Source organism: Oncorhynchus kisutch, linkage group LG11 (genome assembly GCF_002021735.2).
Source record: "Oncorhynchus kisutch isolate 150728-3 linkage group LG11, Okis_V2, whole genome shotgun sequence".
In the NCBI taxonomy this organism is placed as follows: Eukaryota; Metazoa; Chordata; class Actinopteri; order Salmoniformes; family Salmonidae; genus Oncorhynchus; species Oncorhynchus kisutch.
In genome coordinates this window covers 75,934,093-75,955,705 of record NC_034184.2, presented here as the reverse complement: position 1 = coordinate 75,955,705, position 21,613 = coordinate 75,934,093, and the positions used below count along the sequence as shown (strand labels likewise).

General features: G+C 44.8%; 2 protein-coding genes across 2 annotated transcripts; both read right to left on the bottom strand.

Moving 5' to 3' along the window:
- Nucleotides 1-3,679: 3,679 nt before the first annotated feature.
- On the bottom strand, nt 3,680-11,413 carry slc7a14b (solute carrier family 7 member 14b). Its single transcript, XM_020494035.2, has 8 exons — nt 11,303-11,413; nt 9,185-9,650; nt 6,742-6,978; nt 6,437-6,654; nt 6,164-6,310; nt 5,870-6,078; nt 4,941-5,755; nt 3,680-4,568 (listed from the first exon to the last, which is right to left on the bottom strand). Exons 2-8 carry the CDS (start codon nt 9,477-9,479, stop codon nt 4,144-4,146), a joined length of 2,346 nt encoding a protein of 781 aa, XP_020349624.1. The 5' UTR covers nt 9,480-9,650; nt 11,303-11,413; the 3' UTR covers nt 3,680-4,143.
- A 1,708-nt stretch (nt 11,414-13,121) lies between these two features.
- rpl22l1 (ribosomal protein L22-like 1) lies at nt 13,122-16,214 on the bottom strand. Its single transcript, XM_020494277.2, has 4 exons — nt 16,086-16,214; nt 13,918-14,031; nt 13,618-13,739; nt 13,122-13,463 (listed from the first exon to the last, which is right to left on the bottom strand). The coding sequence occupies exons 1-4, from the start codon at nt 16,092-16,094 to the stop codon at nt 13,319-13,321; spliced, it is 390 nt and encodes a 129-aa protein (XP_020349866.1). The 5' UTR covers nt 16,095-16,214; the 3' UTR covers nt 13,122-13,318.
- Between the last annotated feature and the right edge of the window lie 5,399 nt (nt 16,215-21,613).

Below are 21,613 nucleotides of genomic sequence, written 5' to 3'. Positions count from 1 at the left end.
CATAAACTGAAATTAGGCGATTTATTAGAATTTTAGCAACCAGGAAATGGTGGAGCGATTTCTGCATATTGCACCTTAAAGTATGAATATTGATTAATTGATCCCATGGTCATGAAATGTGGTTTAACCAATTTATGTTGCCTAATATAGTGTTGTCAACAATTATAATTTCACCATAATAGGCATATTTAATCAAAACAAGGCAACAGTAAACATGTCGTCCTCCTCGAATGCTGCAGCTCCCTCCTTGGGCCAATCAGTGTCATTTTGTAAATGGCGAATCTCTATTGCAAGACGTATCATTCACCCATCAAAATCAGGCCAGTAGTGTCTGAGATATCACATGGGTTAGCTAGACTTATGTCCCTGAGCATTTGTGCCAAATTTCATAATTCTGAGTCAAACCGATCAAGAGATATAAACCTGTGCCTGTTATAGCACCACCGTTTGGTCAATATGAATTGTTTTGCAGGTTGAGTCTTGACAGTGTTTGCAACATGTTTACCAACTACAATGCGAACATCCTTGACTGATTTATATGCATGTATGTGCCAGGCCACAACCAAATAAATGTTTATTGGCATAATGAATGGAACATAATACAAACCACGCAAGGACAAGAAACAGAAACAATGACACCTGGGGAAGGAACCAAAGGGAGTGACATATATAGGGCAGGTAATCAAGGAAGTGATGGAGTCCAGGTGAGTGTCATTATGCTCAAATGCGCTTAACGCTGGTGACAGGTGTGCGCCATAAACAAGCAGCCTGGTGACCTAAAGGTCGGAGAGGGAGCACACGTGACAATTGGTCAATAGCGGCCATTTTATTTGAGGTACTAGTCTGTAAAATATTGCTTTGAAAGATCTTTGTCCATATATGTCACATATCAAGGTTCGTGCAGATCAGTCATTCGGTACCAGAAGAGTAGCGTTTTAAGAGTTTTTCACAAAATTCCAAATGGCGGAAAATCCATCATGGCGTATCGATGTTGCGAATTTCATGACCTTAGTATTAACTGGGTGAGGGGCGTGACCTTTTAAAATGTGCATTTTCAATCTCTTATTGTAGTGCCACCATCTGGCCAATACAATGTAATTTGGTAAACACTAGACACAGATCCACAGTCCCCTTCCCGATGTCATTGTGGGGGCCAATAAAATGTAATTTGGTAAACACTAGACACAGATCCACAGTCCCCTTCCCGATGTCATTGTGGGGGCCAATAAAATGTAATTTGGTAAACACTAGACACAGATCCACAGTCCCCTTCCCGATGTCATTGTGGGGGCCAATAAAATGTAATTTGGTAAACACTAGACACAGATCCACAGTCCCCTTCCCGATGTCATTGTGGGGGCCAATAAAATGTAATTTGGTAAACACTAGACACAGATCCACAGTCCCCTTCCCGATGTCATTGTGGGGGCCAATAAAATGTAATTTGGTAAACACTAGACACAGATCCACAGTCCCCTTCCCGATGTCATTGTGGGGGCCAATAAAATGTAATTTGGTAAACACTAGACACAGATCCACAGTCCCCTTCCCGATGTCATTGTGGGGGCCAATAAAATGTAATTTGGTAAACACTAGACACAGATCCACAGTCCCCTTCCCGATGTCATTGTGGGGGCCAATAAAATTTAATTTGGTAAACACTAGACACAGATCCACAGTCCCCTTCCCGATGTCATTGTGGGGGCCAATAAAATGTAATTTGGTAAACACTAGACACAGATCCACAGTCCCCTTCCCGATGTCATTGTGGGGGCCAATAAAATGTAATTTGGTAAACACTAGACACAGATCCACAGTCCCCTTCCCGATGTCATTGTGGGGGCCAATAAAATGTAATTTGGTAAACACTAGACACAGATCCACAGTCCCCTTCCCGATGTAATTGTGGGGGCCAATAAAATGTAATTTGGTAAACACTAGACACAGATCCACAGTCCCCTTCCCAATGTCATTGTGGGGGCCAATAAAATGTAATTTGGTAAACACTAGACACAGATCCACAGTCCCCTTCCCGATGTCATTGTGGGGGCCAATAAAATGTAATTTGGTAAACACTAGACACAGATCCACCCGATGTCATTGTGGGGGCCAATAAAATGTAATTTGGTAAACACTAGACACAGATCCACAGTCCCCTTCCCGATGTCATTGTGGGGGCCAATAAAATGTAATTTGTTAAACACTAGACACAGATCCACAGTCCCCTTCCCGATGTCATTGTGTGTGTGTGTGTGTGTGTGTGTGTGTGTGTGTGTGTGTGTGTGTGTGTGTGTGTGTGTGTGTGTGTGTGTGTGTGTGTGTGTGTGTGTGTGTGTGTGTGTGTGTGTGTGTGTGTGTGTGTGTGTGTGTGTGTGTGTGTGTGTGTGTGTGTGTGTGTGTGTGTGTGTGTGTGTGTGTGTGTGTGTGTGTGTGTGTGTGTGTGTGTGTGTGTGTGTGTGTGTGTGTGTGTGTGTGTGTGTGTGGTTGAAGGAAGTTGCCTCTAACCACATCTGTAGTCCACCTGCAGATTCCATAGAATATATCTTGTGTTATTTAAAAAAAACATCTGAATATAAAAGTCTCTATCGCTCCCTTTCCCCCTCCAGCAGACATGTCGTGCAGTGAGGGTGTGTGATGCCCTGCATCAGGCTAGGTCTAGGACATGAGATCCCCACTATCAAACTACTCTGTGCCATGTTGGGGGGCTCGCTCATCTTCGTCATGGGTAAGTGAGACGCACGTTCACACACAGACACAAACATTCCACACAACTTAATGTTATCCTATATTGACTAATGATGCTGTGTCAGGCTATGGGATGCTGCGGGACCATCTCATATCACCCTCTCTCTAACCTGGAAAGTGCTTCCTGTGTGGGACAGGAAGTCCATGTCAGAAGCCTTGTGAAAGGGACTGAGCAGCTGGTGGACAATAACCAACTCTCTTTCTCTCCTATCTCTTTCCAGCGCTCTGTGGATTGGTGTCAACTATCTGGTTTGCTATTGGTGCTCATGCAGAGGAGGGTCTGTTGTAATTCAGCATCTCACTGTACACTGGATGGGTCGGCTCCGCCCTCTGTCTCCTGGGGAGCACTATGATTCTGTGTTGCCACGGTGACAACCACTTGGGGAACCCCCAGTGGCAAGAGAGCAGCTACTACTACTCCAGACAGGCAGGGGGCGCCACCACACCCATTAACCCCTCCGCTACTGCTACCACTGTAATCACAGGCAACCACGCCAAGAGCGCCAACGTGTGAGAAAGAATGTAAAAAAGGATTATGAGCTGCAGAGAACTTGTGATTGACACATCCACATGGCTGGCTAGTCTTCATGACCATGACCTCATCCTGAGGACCATGACCTCACATCCTGTCAGACAGGAAGCTGGCCAGGTGAACACCACCCTCCTCAACTTTTTCCCTGTTCACTGGAATTCCATAACCTCCTTCTACACCACTAGTGTTCTAGTGTCCTAGTGTTCTAGTGTTCTAGTGTTCTAGTGTTCTAGTATTCTAGTGTTCTAGTGTCCTAGTATTCTAGTGTTCTAGTGTGATAGTGTTCTAGTGTCCTAGTGTTCTAGTGTTCTAGTGTCCTAGTGTTCTAGTGTCCTAGTCTTCTAGTGTTCTAGTGTTCTGGTGTCCTAATGTTTTAGTGTAGTAAGGGAACAGAGTCAGGTGTTCTCTCAGATGTATTTGTTTTATTGACAGTTTATCAGACAACAGCAAAACACAGATCACTCTTTCTGCACACATTTACACACTCTGATTCAACAATAAATACTTTCTTTTTTGAATGATCACACTCTTAAAACAAAATCATCTTAAATGTTTTCCAACCAACTCACCCATGTACAATGTCACACCAGTGGAGTCAGACTAATAAGTAGTATAAGAGCATGTTTGCTCCTGTATAATTGATTCACTCTCAGATAGATTGATTTTAAACACAGCATGTTGTATGTATGTTTATAATGCAGTGTTAGACCAGGTGGAATGGTTGCCATATAGCTCACTTCTCCTGTCCTCTCAGGTCTACTCAAGTGCCTATGGTGTGGGGCTTGATGAGGGATTCAGGAGCCCTCTGCCCTTCCTCTCCTCTAGTTCCCAGTGAAACAGGAAGTAGGTGTGTTCCACTGCAGCTGTCAATCACAAGAGGAGCCCCCGGGTTCCTGTGGATCTGTGTAGCCCTGATTGGTTCTTCCCCTGGATCCCATAGAGGAGCCCTGAGGGCCGGACTGATAACCTGACTGGTTCTGGTACTGGGAGCCATCCTGGTACTGGTTGCCATCTTGATTGCCATCTTGATAGTGGTTTTGGTACTGGTCACCCTCCGGATCCTGGTTCTGATCCTGGTTTTGCTGTTGGTAGTGGTAGCCCTTCTCCGCTGACCAGCCCTGGTAGCGCCCCTCTTCCTGGTTGTCCTGGGGGTCAAGGTCATTGTCAGGGGAGAAGGTGTCGTCAAGGTGGTCATCATAGCGCTGGTAGGTGCTGGCGTGAGCCTGTTCCTCTCTGGTGCTGATCTCCAAAGAGCTGTTCCATATCCCATAGCAACCGTAGATCAGTATACCTAGAGAGACAGACCATAATAATATCACATCCCATAGCAACCGTAGATCAGTACACCTAGAAAGAGGATAGAGGAAGGAAAGAGAGGAGCAGATGGATGGAAAGATAAGGAGATACAGGAGGGTAGAGGGAGAGACGAGGGGGAGAGAGGAGGGGTAGAGGGGAGAGGGGAGAGAGGAGGGGCAGAGGGGGGTAAGAGGAGGGTAGAGGGAGAGAGGAGGGGGAGAGGGGAGAGAGGAGAGACGAGGGGGAGAGAGGAGGGGTAGAGGGGGGTAAGAGGAGGGTAGAGGGAGAGAGGAGGGAGAGGGAGAGAGGAGAGAGAGGAGGCTCTCTTCTCCACATGAAGGAGGTGACTAGAGACAGTGTAACTAACCCAGAGTGCACCAGACAGCGAAGCGTGCCCAGGTGAGCGGCGACAGTTTCAGCATCAGGTAGGAGTTTACCAAGATGGCCACTGCGGGGACAAACGGCACGCACGGCGCCATGTAGGGCAGGATCCGCCCACTCTCAGGCTGGCGCACGATCACCACCAGTATGGTTGCTATTTTGCCCGCCAATAGTGTCGCTACGATACCTGAAATGGCTGAGCCCGCTCCGGTCCCTCGCTCCACGCCGAAGATGACAGTGGCCCAGAGGAGGAAGGAGAGGAGGAAGAGGAGGAGGGTACAGCGTGTCACCATGCGACCGGAGGACGGGGTGGGACGGGCCGAGGCGTCAGGGATCCCCAGGCGAACACGCAGGGTGGAGTAACGACTACCTAGAACCCTCTTCAACAGCGAGGAGGAGCCGGTGTGGAAGCTGCCAGAGTCGCCAGGTTCACCTGCAACACCGCTCGATTGGTAGCCGGAGCTGTCAGGGTCAAAGGTCGATGAGTCTGCTCCGCCAATCAACATCTGGTCATCGTTGGTGGGCAGAGTTCCGTCATCGCATTCCGCCATCACGCCCTCTTTCTGCCTAGGCCCCTCCTCTTCCTCCCCAGGCAGGAAGTTGTGAGTGTCTGTGTCGGGCTGGTAGCGCAGCAGCAGGACACACACACTGACCAAGGTGTAAGCCAGTAGCGTTCCTATAGACATCATCTCTATGAGATCTTGCAGGGAGACGAGGAGAGACATGAGAGCAGCCAGACAGCCAGACACCAGACACGCTACTGCTGGAGTGTGAGTGTACGGAGAGACGTTGGCCAGGAACCTGCACACACACACACAGGAATAAACACACATTACTACCATTTAGTGAACATTCATCTTCATAACATTAGTCTGTGTGTGTGTGTGTCCATGCCTGTATGCATGTGCTGTTCACCTGAAGAGCAGCCCGTCTCTAGCCATAGCGTATATGACCCTGGGCATGGGGAACAGGGAGCCCATTAGACTGACAGTGAGGCCAGCTATAGACCCTACAGCCACTATGTATTTCCCTGGCAGGAACCCATGCACTGCAAACATCTCCATCAGTGGAGCTGAACCATCGATCAGGTCATAAGGAACCATCAGAGTCAGGACCACAGACACCTAGGGAGGGACACACACATTAATATCACACACGTAATAATGAAGGCAGTAACAGCAGAGAGGATGGAGATGTGTGTGTACTCACAGAGACGTATGCAGTCAGGCAGGTTATCAGACTAGCAGTAATAGCATAGGGTATAGAGGTGTTGGGACTCTTGGCTTCTTCTCCTGTCGTAGCGATGATGTCAAACCCTATGAAGGCATAGAAACAAGTGGCCGCTCCCTTCATCACCTGGTACACACACACACATCAGAGAGAGGTTAATGTGTTTGTGTGTGTGTGTCTCGGTGAATGCTGTTGTGTGTGTGTGCCTGCGTATTCGTGTTTGACTGGGTTTAGCTGAGCGTATCTCTTTACCCCGGACCATCCGTAGGGCAGGAAGTTTCCCGCCTCCCAGTTGTCAGCGGAGAGAAAGAAGAGTCCAGAGATGATCAGGAAGCACCACACCACCAGGTTGACCATGTTCAGAACGTTATTCAACCCTACCGAGTTACGAACCCCTAATGACACAATTACCGTGACAACCAGCGATATGGCCATGGCCAGGACGTCAGGGTACGACTCCTCCCCTTTACCTGCAGGGGGGAGGGGAGATTATAGGCACACAAACACAAACGCACACACACACACACACACACACACACAGTCACTCACTCACTCACCCAGGCCTCTGAGTGTCCCCAGGTGTGTTATCATGAAGCTCGAGATGCTGTGATTGGCCAGCGAGTCAAACATGCTGCTGAGAGCCGACGCCCCGGCTGCAGTACCAATTAGGTACTCCAGGATCAGATTCCAGCCAATGAAAAAGGCCGTACACTCCCCCACTGTGACATAGCTGTAGGTGTAGGCTGACCCAGTTGTCTTAGGGACACGCACGCCAAACTCTGCATAACATACACCTGGAAGAGAGACACACACTTGACCCAGGTTAAACACACATACATGTCAAACTACTACAAACACATATACAGTGGGGCAAAAATGTATTTAGTCAGCCACCAATTATGCAAGTTCTCCCACTTAAAAAGATGAGAGGCATGTAATTTTCATCATAGGTACACTTCAACTATGACAGACAAAATGAGGGAAAAAAAATCCAGAAAATCACATTGTAGGATTTTTTAAATATATATATTTTTTTATTTTACCCCTTCTTCGTTGTATCCAATTGTTTTTAGTAGCTACTATCTTGTCTCATCGCTACAACTCCCGTACCTGCTCAGGAGAGACGAAGGTTGAAAATCATGCGTCCTCCGATACACAACCCAACCAAGCCGCACTGCTTCTTAACACAGCACATCCAACCCAGAAGCCAGCTGCACCAATGTGTCGGAGGAAACACCGTGCACCTGGCAACCTTGGTTAGCGTGCACTGCGCCCGGCCCGCCACAGGAGTTGCTGGTGCGCGATGAGTCAAGGATATCCCTACCGACCAAGCCCCCCCTAACCCGGACGACGCTGGGCCAATTGTGCGTCGCCCCACGGACCTCACGGTCACGGCCGGTTGCGACAGAGCCTGGGCGCGAACCCAGAGTCTCTGGTGGCACAGCTGGCGCTGCAGTACAGCGCCCTTCACCACTGCGCCACCCAGGAAGCCCACATTGTAGGATCTTTAATGAATTTATTTGCAAATTATGGTGGAAAATAAGTATTTGGTCACCTACAAACAAGCAAGATTTCTGGCTCTCACAGACCTGTAACTTCTTCTTTAAGAGGCTCCTCTGTCCTCCACTCGTTACCTGTATTAATGGCACCTGTTTGAACTTGTTATCAGTATAAAAGACACCTGTCCACAACCTCAAACAGTCACACTCCAAACTCCACTATGGCCAAGACCAAAGAGCTGTCAAAGGACACCAGAAACAAAATTGTAGACCTGCACCAGGCTGGGAAGACTGAATCTGCAATAGGTAAGCAGCTTGGTTTGAAGAAATCAACTGTGGGAGAAATTATTAGGAAATGGAAGACATACAAGACCACTGATAATCTCCCTCAATCTGGGGCTCCACGCAAGATCTCACCCCGTGGGGTCAAAATGATCACAAGAACGGTGAGCAAAAATCCCAGAACCACACGGGGGGACCTAGTGAATGACCTGCAGAGAGCTGGGACCAAAGTAACAAAGCCTACCATCAGTAACACACTACGCCGCCAGGGACTCAAATCCTGCAGTGCCAGACGTGTCCCCCTGCTTAAGCCAGTACATGTCCAGGCCTGTCTGAAGTTTGCTAGAGAGCATTTGAATGATCCAGAAGAAGATTGGGAGAATGTCATATGGTCAGATGAAACCAAAATATAACTTTTTGGTAAAAACTCAACTCGTCGTGTTTGGAGGACAAAGAATGCTGAGTTGCATCCAAACCTACTGTGAACACCATAACTACTGTGAAGCATGGGGGTGGAAACATCATGCTTGGGGCTGTTTTTCTGCAAAGGGACCAGGACGACTGATCCGTGTAAAGGAAAGAATGAATGGGGCCATGTATCGTGAGATTTTGAGTGAAAACCTCCTTCCATCAACAAGGGCATTGAAGATGAAACGTGGCTGGGTCTTTCAGCGTGAGAATGGTCCCAAACACACCGCCCGGGCAACGAAGGAGTGGCTTCGTAAGAAGCATTTCAAGGTCCTGGAGTGGCCTAGCCAGTCTCTAGATCTCAACCCCAAAGAAAATCTTCGGAGGGAGTTGAAAGTCTGTGTTGCCCAGCAACAGCCCCAAAACATCACTGCTCTAGAGGAGATCTGCATGGAGGAATGGGCCAAAATACCAGCAACAGTGTGTGAAAATCTTGTGAAGACTTACAGAAAACGTTTGACCTCTGTCATTTCCAACAAAGGGTATATAACAAAGTATTGAGATAAACTTTTGTTATTGATCAAATACTTATTTTCCACCATAATTTGCAAATAAATTCATTAAAAACCCTACAATGCGATTTTCTGGATTTTTTTCTCTCATTTTGTCTGTCATAGTTGATGTGTACCTATGATGAAAATTACAGGCCTCTCTCATCTTTTTAAGTGGGAGAACTTGCACAATTGGTGGCTAACTAAATACTTTTTTGCCCCACTGTATGTGTGTGTGTGTGTATGTGCGTGTCTCTGACCTGACAGTATAGAAGCCACAGCAGCGATGATGAAGGACAGGATCACTCCTGGCCCCGCCATCTCCTTAGCAACCAGCCCGGCAACCACGTACATCCCTGTGCCAACGCAGCTCCCCACCCCTAGCGACACCAGGTCAGCTGTCGTCAGGACCCTAGCCAGCCCCCCTACCTCTGTGATATCGTCGCTGACCTCTGACCCCTGACCCATCCTACCCACAGGTTTGGTCCTGAGCAGGCGGGAGTACAGGCTGTACCATGCATCTCCCCAGGACACACGCCTCAGCCATTCTGCCATAGCGGTGGGAACGGGATGGGTGTGTGTGTTTCCTCCAATCTGTTCCTTTATCACTATTTCCCTCTCATTTGTCTCTCTCTCTGTCTCTCTCTCTGTCTGTCTCTGTGTCAGAGAGTATCCATGCCAGCTTCAGTCCACGCTGTTCTGGAGTTGGAGTTTGCTCTGAGGTCTCTGTAAAGACAGAAAAATAATGTGTTGTTGTAAATGTTAGACAGATTGACGGGCAGACAGTGAGTGCTGAACACAGGTGATAGCATTAAGCCTGTAGGTATACCTGTAGGTACGTATGCCTGTAGGTAATACTGTAGTTACGCCTGTAGGTAAGAATGTAGGTATGTATGCCTGTTGGTAATACTGTAGGTAAGCCTGTAGGTACGTACGCCTGAAGGTAAGAATGTAGGTATGTACGCCTGTAGGTACGCCTGTAGGTACGCCTATAGGTACGTATGCCTGTAGGTAATACTGTAGGTAAGCCTGTAGGTGTGTACGCCTGTAGGTATGTACGCCTGTAGCTACATACGCCTGTACTGTAGGTACGCCTGTAGGTATGTACGCCTGTACTATAGGTACACCTGTAGGTATGTATGCCTGTAGGTACGCCTGTAGGTGAGCCTGTAGGTACATATGCCTGTAGGTACATATGCCTGTACGTATGCCTGTAGGTACGTATGCCTGTAGGTACGTATGCCTGTAGGTACGTATGCCTGTAGGTACATATATGCCTGTAGGTACGTATATGCCTGTAGGTACGTATATGCCTGTAGGTACGTATATGCCTGTAGGTACATATATGCCTGTAGGTACGTATGCCTGTAGGTACATATATGCCTGTAGGTACGTATATGCCTGTAGGTACATATGCCTGTAGGTACATATGCCTGTAGGTACATATATGCCTGTAGGTACGTCTGCCTGTAGGTACGTCTGCCTGTAGGTACGTCTGCCTGTAGGTACGTATGCCTGTAGGTACATATATGCCTGTAGGTACATATATGCCTGTAGGTACGTATGCCTGTAGGTACATATATGCCTGTAGGTACGTATGCCTGTAGGTACATATATGCCTGTAGGTACGTCTGTCTGTAGGTACGCCTGTAGGTACACCTGTAAGTAACACTAGAACATAAAGGCGTCACCTTTTCTCCTCTCTCACTAGAGCGAGACTCCCTCTAAAATATTCATCAGACAGCACCTGATCCCACATCACAGTGGAGAACTACACCAACTTCAGCCGACAGACAACAAACTACCCTCTGTGTACATCTATAACCTACACTACTGACAGTAACATTAAGTTACTGATTTAAACAAGATACATTTTTCTGAGGAACAAAATGAAATTAGATATATGAATAAAAAAACTGGTTTCCATATGTAGGCTGCAGCTTCACGATAAAGAACCCACAGGTGACTGACGGACAGGTGACTGACGGACAAGTAACTGACGGACAGGTGACTGATGGACAAGTAACTGACGGACAGGTGACTGACGGACAGGTGACTGACGGACAAGTAACTGACGGACAGGTGACTGACAGACAGGTGACTGACGGACAGGTGACTGACGGACAGGTGCTGACGGACAGGTGACTGACAGACAAGTGACTGACGGACAAGTAACTGACGGACAGGTGACTGACGGACAGGTGACTGACGGACAGGTAAATGACGGACAGGTGACTGACGGACAGGCGAGACCACAATAGACAGGTGACTGACGGACAGGCGAGACCACAATAGACAGGTGCATAACACAGTACATCTCTAGTCTTTCAACACATATGTAAATTAATGCACATACAGGACACAGAATAAACACTCACCCGTTTGGTGCTTCCCCCAGGAGAATGAGCAGATACAGAAGCTTTACCTCGGGTCCATGTTTACTGCAGAGAAAGAGAGAGCAGCCAAGGCCGGACTGGGAGGAGGTGAAAGAGGAGGTCGAAGGGAGAAAAGGGGCTAAATTATTCAGTAGCCAGTCCATGTGATCAGAGTCAAGTCTATTATTCATCACCAAGGTGGTGTGTGTCCAGCTGGGTGGTGTGTGTCCAGCTGTACCATATGAAACCTGGGAATGAGGCAGGTGTGTGTTATCTATAGGGAGGAGAGACTCAGTCCGTCAATGGTTAACTACACCACTATACCCCGAGAAATGTGATTTCTACTGGCCTCATTTAATCAACAGCCCTCTCATATTAGATCCCACAGGCCTGGAACCAGGGGATCCCAGCAGTGGATGTGGTGTTAGCAGAGACAATAGATCTAAGACCCCTGAGAGCAGTGGATGTGGTGTTAGCAGAGAAAATAGATCTAAGACCCCTGAGAGCAGTGGATGTGGTGTTAGCAGAGATGAGAGATCGAAGACCCCTGAGAGCAGTGGATGTGGTGTTAGCAGAGATGAGAGATCAAAGACCCCTGAGAGCAGTGGATGTGGTGTTAGCATAGATGAGAGATCAAAGACCCCTGAGAGCAGTGGATGTGGTGTTAGCAGATAGGGCTAGGTATGGTCTGAGGACAGTTTTATAGCTACTCCAGTATTGTATCGTTGCTGTAATCTGCTTGTCATCTGACAGAACAGGTCAGGTTACCTACCTGCAGCCTGACTAATCAGTCTCAGGGCTAATAACATACACAGTTCCCTGCAATATAAAGCAGACACACTGAGTCAGTAGAAGCACACACAGAGACATGGACAAAGACAGGAAAAGGGTCATTCAGGGTGAAATGGGCACTGGGCATTCCTACGGCGGTGTTTTATCCACTGCAGATGAGAGCGGATTAGAGAGTGAGAACAAACCTAGAGACACCCATGCATCCACACACACTCAAGACACACCTAACAAACCAGGGGTGCTTTCAGTTCGTTTGAACGTTTGCTACGTTGAGGAACGGTTTGTACTGAAGGACACCCACACAGATGAAAGGGAAAACAAAATCTGGAAATATAAAACATTCACTAGCATTCTGACATCAGCCAAGATTATATAACATAAGATTAAGGAAACTCAAACTAGGCAGACAATAACAGAGTAAAAACACTGACTCAGCCCAGACTACTGCTACCAAAACATTACATTTATAAACAGTTAGTTGGTCAGAAAGACTTGTTTGGATTATAGTGAACTGAAGGCTGCAGACTAGGCAAGTCAGTTATGGACAAATTGGTTTAACTGCCTTGTTCAAGGCCAGAACAAAATGTTTACCTCGTCAGCTCGGGGATTTGATCCAGCAACCTTTCGGTTACTGGCCCAACGCTCTAACCACTAGGCTACCTGCCACCTTTGGGTACTGGAGGTGGAGTATAGTAAAGATCATATAGGAGTAGGGTTCATGCTCTGGTTACAGGATGATAATCCAGTACTCCATATTCTAAGAGCAGTGCGTCGTCAAGGTTATTTATTTTATATTCAAAAAACTAAAACCTTCCGGTTTAGCCAGCATTGCTGTTAGCCTTGCTGATTTGCACACTGTATAACAATACAGCAGGACACAGTACACTCAGCCCCTGGTGACATCATGTGGACATACTGGGAATTACACCTGTGATGGTCTTCTGAGAAATTCTGTGACAATTATTCCACACCGAAACTCATACTTCATTGAAAGTCATGCACCCACAAAATAAACAGGCAGAACACACCATGACTGTTTTGTTGATCTCATTTATTATCCTATCAAGACTCCAGCTCATGATGAAACATACTGAAGTTTGCAGTCCATCCACTGAAAAAAAGAAAGGTCTCTCAAACTACTTTCCCTCACACGCAGGTGACGTGTGTGTGTGTGGGACCGGCCAGTCTCCAGTCCTACATGCTGGGGCAGGTGTGCGGAGCTTGGTTCTACTCGTCATTGTCTGACTCCTCCTCTTCCTGGCTGATCTGGAAGTATCTCAGCTCGTAGGTCTCCTTGTCTGACGCTACGACTCTCAACCAATCACGGAGGTTGTTCTTCTTCAGGTACTTCTTGGTCAGGTATTTCAGGTACCTGTGGACAAATGGGAGAGGATAATGAGTTTGACGTCAAAGGGGAGAAGAACACTTCAGATCTGTCCTAAAGGGTAGAGTCCAGGGTGTTTCTCAAACCTACTCCTGGTTAACAAGGCATGCTGAGTAGTAGACTACGGACATCAACAGCCCACCTCTTAGAGAACTGCTTCTGTGACGTGACGTTGATCTTGTTCTTCAGGCGGGCGATCTCGATTACATTCGCCAGATTTCCTGTCTTGCCGTTGACCTTTACCCTCTCTTTGAGGAATGTTTCCTGTTGGACAGAGCACAGTGACACTAGGGAAGAGAACCCTAGGGTTTGAGCTAGGGAATGGAACCCTAGTCCACACACAGAGTTAGGCAAACACAACACAATCATAAAGTATAATGTCCCTAGCCTGCTTAATGATGAGGAGGAGGTGGTGTCAGGCAAAGCAGGGCCAGTAACTTACGAAGTTGGCCGAGTCCAAAATGCCATCCTCCACAGGGTGGGTCAGGTCCAGGGTGAACTTCCAGGACACCCCCCTCTTGGTCCTCTTGACCACAGTCTGTTTCTTCTGCTTTAGCTAGGGAAAACAACCATGGCATTCAGATCATAGAAATATAAACGACAGGAATGATTCTGATCGCCATGACAGGCATTCCTCAATCTAATGTTCCTCCTGATTCTAAACCATGGCTCTCAGAGGATAGAATGGGATTAATCCAACATGATTCAGTTTTCCTTAGACTAGAGTAGTGTAATACAGGGGTGTCAAACTCATTCCAGAGGGCCTAGTGTCTACTGGTTTTGGGGTTTTCATTTCAATTAAGACCAAGACAACCAGGTGAGGGGAGCGCTTTACTAAATGGTGACCTTAATCCACCTTAAGTACAAGGGAGGAGCAAAATCCTGCAGACACTCGCCCCTCCGTGGAATGAGAACAGCAAATTCCCCTTTATTATACGGCACAGTGGATCTAATTCACACTGACCATCAATCCAAAGGTAGATCAAATGTATACTTATAAAGTAAACAAATATTTTAAATTGGGAAAACCTCTTGAATCTATGCTCGGAAATTACTTTAGAGCGTTTCTTCAAACTCAGTGCTGGGGTGGACCGAGGGCTGCACATTTTGATTTTAGCCCTAGCACTACACAGCGGATTCAAATAATCAAAGCGTGACATTAATAAAACCTCCCAGGGAAACCGTATCAGAACCTCCCTGCAACCTAAAAATGTACATTCCCTAAACTGGCTAAATTTTCACTTCCGTTATCCGAACATTTAAAAAAATATATTTTAAACGGTCAGGAAACGTATGACTTTGTTCCCAGAACCAATGGGAAACCAAAAACGTATGTTCCCACAACTTTCAAGGAAACAAATGTGCTAGCTGGGAAGGGTTTGGAACCTCACCCTGGTAATTTGACTGGTAAAGTCATGGGTATGCTCAAAATGGCTGTCAGTCCTGATTTAAATGGCATTTTTGTCCGCCGGTTTGTACTTCTCACCACGCTGTCAGTGAATAGATAAAGCTCTTTCAAAATACAATTGCAGGAAATATGTTTGGAAAGCAAATTACAACTGGTGAAAATACTAATTTGCCAGTTGAAGTTACATTTTTTTTCTCAACTGATGAACCGCACTGCTTTTTCAAAGTAGTTCAGGCCTACCTTGAGACCATCACTGGTATGGTGAGAAGGCTACGCATATTCATGCTATCTTCATTGGGTGAGTCAGTATCACTGGAAAGTTGATTTAGTAGCCTATACTATTTATTTCCTCCTAATGTTGTACTTTTTAAAGACTCTGAGCCAATTGTGTGCCACCCTACGGGACTCCCAATCCTGGCCGGATGTTATGCAGCCTGGATTCGAACCAGGTACTGCAGTGCCGACAGCAGTGACACTCATTTGTGTCTCCCTTTTTATTGGCCCTGGGCCAGGTCTTGACCATGGCCCAGATTCCCAAAAGCATTCTAAGGCTAAATTTTCATCTTTAAATTATAAGATCCTATGGTTCTAACAATTAATTTAGTCTAAAATGCTTTTGGTAATCTGGGCCTAGGTAGTTTGAGTGTCAGATTAGCCACTCTTGTGTAGTATTAAAAAAATAGTCTCCTGTCATGTAGGCCTAAATGAATTAGAATTGCTTGAAATGGGTTTTTAAAAAGGCCAAATTCGTCTGGACCCTGTTCAGATTAACCCCCATTTGTTTAAATTCTCAAAAATAACAATAAAACTAAACTGTATACCACACCAAATCCGGTGATAGAATGCATTATTATCACTTATCAGCACCACCAACTCAAAACATCTTCACGCAGCTGTGCCTGTGTAGTGTTAAGCCATAACGTGCACCCCTTTGGGATCCCCAAGACAGAGTTTGACAAACGCTGATTTACAGTAATGATAACTTTGAAACTGAACACGTGTACTGCTAGCTTGCTAACCTTATGCAAGCCTAGCTAGCTTAGCCTTGCTGCCTAATGAATGGCGAGTAGTCGCTTGCTTTACTTAATCACATAACCCCAGAAATACATATTGATGTATAATGTAAAGTGGTGCACATTTAGTTAAAAAAAGTGAAATTAACAATGATAAGAAGGGTTTTCTGTCGAGCTCTTTTCACGTACCGGTGCCATCTTGAGTGTACGGAGTAGAAAGGAAGTTGCGTTAGTCGGGCGCGGTGTTCGTCAACGTCGTTACGTGAGCCCTTTGCCTAATATGGTCATTGTTCAGGAATGGCATTTCAAATTGGAATTTGGGATATTCTACTGTAGACTGCAGTACACTGATGAATTAAAGGAAGGAAATACTTTCCTCATACTTTCAATAAATAAATCACTGGTGGTATATAGTTGTAAAATGAACAATTTTTCTGTAATTTGCCTTTAAATGCTGTATTTAAAAAAAAACTTTGCTTTGTATATCTTATGATAAATCTACTGTACTGCTATATTAGTTTGAAAGAAATGAGGGGTTCATTGGTTATTATTGGTTGTTCTTATGTTATGTTGCTCCACGCCAAAGGCCAGGTCGGGTCCAAAGAGCAGCCAGACAGCACCCACCCAGACAGCACCCAGAGTGGTCAATCATTGACAGGTAGAAAAGCAGGGTCGTTGATTTACTGATGTAATAGGTCTGTATTGTTGCTAATATGCTTACTGAGTAGCCTGACCACAAGCATGCATGAGTGACCAACAAGCTCACACACCTTATTTGATATTTATTTTATCCAAATCTTCTATATAGTGCCAATAGAAAGTCTACCACCCGTTTAACTTTTTCACGTTGTTGCCTTACAAAGTGGGATAGAAATGTAAAGGGGTACTCGGCAGTAGAAACAATAACAGAGGCCTCCCCACCCCTGGTTCGGTAAAAAGATGAGGGATAGGGATAGGGCTGGAGAAATGTAGTCACTCTCAAATTCCTATACAGAGCTATGGATGCAAGGATTGACCTGCCATGATATCAACATGATCGTTTGAACCATGTTGAGGCTATATAGTTTGTTTACATTTTCTTTGTTTACAAACATTGGAGTAAAACAAGCTTATATTTTGGGTTCTGATGGGGTATGACAGTTGAACTACGCACAAGGCATACATTCTTAAAGAATCAATGGGAACACATCATTTATTTATAAGTCAAATTGATGTAGCAACCGCTGATTGCCCCTTTAATTGCATTTTGATGTCATTGATCTACACTAAATACTTTTTTTTTATTTTTTTTTTTACAAATGTTTACATATTAACACAAATTGTATAACTAAAATAGCCATTGCTTAAGTATTCACCCCCTTTTAGGCAAGACTAAATTTAGTTTAGAAGTAAAATTTGGCTTAACAAATCACATAATCTCTAAAAGAATAGGGATGGACATAATTTCTGAATGACTTCACCTTCCTCTGTCCCCCATACGTACATCTGTAAGGTCCCTCAGTCAAGTACCGAATTAGAACAATAACAAATCAGACATTGAATATCTCTTTAAGCATGGTCAAGTTAATAATTAATTTATTAAACTACCCAGACACATCAAAGATGCAGTCATCCTTCTGAACTGAGCTGCAGGACAGGAAGGAAACTGGTTAGGGACGTCACCATGACAAAAAGTATTTATTCCCAGTGCTGACAATGTAACTCATGTAATGTAAGCTCAAGCATTACATGTCTCATCCCCTCTCGACTGAAGTTCTGCCTGAAGTGAATGAACTAGCTAGCTAGTAGCTACCACATCCAGTTCATCTCTAGCAATCTGTCCGTAGCAGTATTTAACAGCTGTAGTGTCTGGAAATGGTTTGTAGTCTGTTTTGTCTCGTTTCAACAGAGGTAAATTAACACGGCTAGTTTTTGCCAGTTGATGTACCATTTGGAGTTAGAGAAAAGTTGGATAATGTTAGCTAGCTCACTGACTTTAGTTATTATTTTTGCCTCGATCACACTAGACCTGAATCAAATGAAACCAGCAGCCAATTGAATACTGATATTGTGACATTTTTTGAAAGTGCAACGGCAGTTTTTATTAGTCAGTATAGCAATCTAATGTTATTGAGCGGTCAGTTTCCCTAGCTAGTTCCCTACTCTTTTCCATACCGACACGGTATAACAGCTGTACAGGCTGTCATGGTGCAGTCAGTACACAACACTATGGTCATCATGTCTTAGCAGGATCAGATGGTGACCAGTGTCCCAGCAGGGTAAGACAGCCAGGGAAGACCAGTTTACAGAGTTCAGGCGAATTTTTATATTATATCAACCAGTGAATGGATACAAAGTTCCATCTTAAATTGCTGGTAATTTCCATGATAAAACTATTGATTCTATTATTGGATAATATAATGTAGAAATGTACATCGAGGTAACTCTTTGTCATGCCTCATCTGAGCAGGATCAGATGGTGACAGGGGTCTCAGCCGGGGAAGACCAGTCTGTGATGGTGCCGAGGTGATCTTTTGCAGATGCAACACTATTCTCTATGTAGCAAACACTGGACAAGCCAGAAGCTTCAAAGATTAACTATTTTAAGGCAGTCTGACAAACCTCTACAGTTGATTTCCAAACTGTATCAAGGGTTGATAGAGGCTTTCCCGATAAAACAAACTGTGAGACGCTACTGATGCTGAATGGGCATTCTAACAGATCTGTATCCAGTCCTGTTCATGTAATCAGACATAAATGTGTGGTTTAAGACCATCCAGAGAACATACTATAAAGCCAGTGAAACTGAATATCACGCACTCAGAAATGTAATTCCTCAGCTAGAAGTGTAAAACACAAAAGGGGACATATTTGCATATGTTATGGTCTTGTGAAGGCTGATACATTCTGACAAAGAGTATGTTATTTTATCTCAGCATGTCTACAGATTTGCATTGTCTTTGCTTGCTTGAAAATGTTGATACTGGAGACTTATCAGAAGAAACTGTGTGACCTACTACCATTTATAGCAGCTAAGAAATGGGGTGCCATTAATTGAAAGGTTGGCCATCCTCCCATAATGTCAAGTTATGGATCACTAGATTTGATTTATTACCAGAATTTAAGAGTAACTTTCATAAGGTCTGGATGCCTTATATGGAATACTGTATGACAAAAGGAGTCTACATTGAAAACATGCCCACGTCAGCAAAGATGCTTATACTGCACAAAAATATAAATGCATTATGTAAAGTGCTGGTCCCATGTTTCATGAGCTGAAATAAAATATCCCATAAATGTTCCATATGCACAAAAAGCTTATTTCTCTCAAATTATATGCACAAATTTGTTTACATCCATGTTAGTTAGCATTTCTCATTTGCCAAAATAATTAATCCACCTAACAGGTGTGGCATATCAAGCTGATTAAAAAACATGATCATTACACAGGTGCACCTTGTGCTGAGAACAATAAAAGTCCACTCTAAAATGTGCAGTTTTGTCACAAGACAATGCCACAGATATCTTAAGTTTTGAGGGATAGTACAATTGGCAAAACTAATTCTGATTGGCTGGGCCTGGCTCACAAGTGGGTGGGCCTATCCCATGGCACTTATCGTAAGAGTAGGGGTGTTAACCCCAGTGTCCTGGCTAAAATCCCAATCTGGCCCTCATACCATCATGGCTACTTAATCATCCCCCTCCTCTCTCCTGTAACTATTCCCCAGATTGTTGCTGTAAATGTGTTCTCAATTTACCTGGTAAAATAAGGGTTAATAATAAATAGTTACATTTGCTGCTAGCCTGAATCTGTGCGTGACAGTAGGCTGTTAGAGATTGCACAGATTTAAAATGTGCCAACCTGAATGGCATGATGCGCTGTGCCAAATTGTTAAATTAGGGTTTGTTAGGTCATGAAAAAGAAAAGTTTCATAATTGTTAATGTAATTCATGAAAGCACACTTAAACATGATCAATAAAAAAGACAGATCAGCCATTATCAGAATGACCCTTCAGTGCATGTCTGTGTGTGTGCCAGTGGGCGGTTGCCCAAGGTGAGAGAGGACCTATCAGCAGCAGGTTTAAAATAATCCCAAACTAGATCACCAATTAAAAACATTACTTGTAGCAGTTATAGTTAACTAGGGAGATAACTAAGGATTAATTTCACTGTCGCCTTTCCACTGGTACTGTAGAGCCTAAATAAATCTGCACTGTTGGAAAATGGGGATTCCCCTCTATTAAACAGTAGCCATTTAATTGTGACAACATATTCTAATAGCCTGACTAAACTTGCTGTGCATAGATCACCCCTGAAACATGAATATTTTAGGCTTATATGATAACACGTCTAGTTGTACCTTGCTTTGAAGTGACCTACCCTATCCATTTATTGAATGAGGGAATCATTTTGTAAAGACAAAAGGTATTTGGTTGGAATATTTTACATCAAGGGTGGCAACCCTCCTCCAGGTTAGCTACTGGGTGTGCAGGCTTTTGTTCAAACCCTGGTCTAACCACAGTGTAGCCTAAACATCAGTTGCTCAACAGGACCTTGATAAGCAGACGTGGGTCTTTCAGGGCTGGATCAGAAGCCAAACCTGCACACACAGAAGTTATCCAGATGGAGGGTTTACCACATGTGACTAACAGTGCAGTTCTATGTGGGGGGCTAAGTGCCTTGATCAAGGCATAATGGCAGGTGGTGGTAGGTCTACATGGGATCAGACAGCAGCTTTCCAGTGTCAATAATGCGTTACTTTTTTCATGTAGGCTATAAGTCATGAACATTTGGTTAAAACCCATGGAAAATGTGTATAAACCATTAAGTCTCTATATCATAATATAATTTGTGAATTTCGGTGAACATAGTCTAATGGACCGACAGCTCCTGCATTTATCCATCAATCACTGGGTAAACCGTTTGGACGCTACCGACGTTTGTGAGAAGACTTTTGGGATGTCTCATGGTCTGACAAACACCGCAGATACGGACGGTCACCATTGGTGAGAAGCAGTCCATGCAACAATTTATTTTATTTTAGACAGATTGTGATCGGGACTTCTGTATTACGTAACTCGATTTCAAATAACTCTAGGGGGTTAAGTTTGAAATTTTCTTCCACTTTAAACATTATTTTTTTGTAGATGACTGACAATTAAAATACATTTGAATCCCACTTAAATGTACAAACAGTTTACATACACAAACGACTACATCTCCTCTGCCCAGACCAACGCGCTCACACCTAATGTCTGTAACATGAAACTGCACCATTTTGTTTCTCTCTGTAACACATTCACTTTCAATATTTAAATAATAAATTGTTTTTTCCCCTTCCATTGTGTTGATAACATAGCCGTGGCAACCACAAAATGAATGCACTGGGTCTTTTCTACTCTGTATTAAGAGGACCGATACAGCCCGTTCCAATTCGTCCCAAAGGAGTTCCATTAGGTTGAGGTCTGGGGACTGTGCAGCCAACTCAAGTTAACTGAACTCGCTGTTCCATGTTCCAGGCAAGGTTTTTCCACTCAGTTGTCCGGTATTGGTGATGGCATACCCACGGGAGCCGCTTCTTGTTTTTAGCTGATAGCAGTGGAACCCAGTATGGTTGTCTGTTGTAATATCCCACCCATGAAAAGGATCAACAAGTTGTGCGTTTCGAGATGCCGTTCTGCACAACACTGTTGTAGTGCGCAGTTGTGTTTGTCAGCCGCTTGTTCGCCCATTCTAA

What these genes read in the sequence shown, in the direction of transcription:
- slc7a14b (XM_020494035.2), bottom strand. Translation starts at nt 9,479, where the DNA reads ATGGCAGAATGGCTGAGGCGTGTGTCCTGGGGAGATGCATGGTACAGC. An exon ending in TGTGGCTTCTATACTGTCAG is followed by an intron (nt 6,979 to 9,184) that starts GTCAGAGACACG and finishes TCTCTCTTCCAG; the next exon opens with GTGTATGTTATGCAGAGTTT. An exon ending in CGCTGTCTGGTGCACTCTGG is followed by an intron (nt 4,569 to 4,940) that starts GTTAGTTACACT and finishes CTGTCTCTCTAG; the next exon opens with GTATACTGATCTACGGTTGC.
- rpl22l1 (XM_020494277.2), bottom strand. An exon ending in TTTTGGACTCGGCCAACTTC is followed by an intron (nt 13,740 to 13,917) that starts GTAAGTTACTGG and finishes TCTGTCCAACAG; the next exon opens with GAAACATTCCTCAAAGAGAG. An exon ending in CAGAAGCAGTTCTCTAAGAG is followed by an intron (nt 13,464 to 13,617) that starts GTGGGCTGTTGA and finishes ATTTGTCCACAG; the next exon opens with GTACCTGAAATACCTGACCA.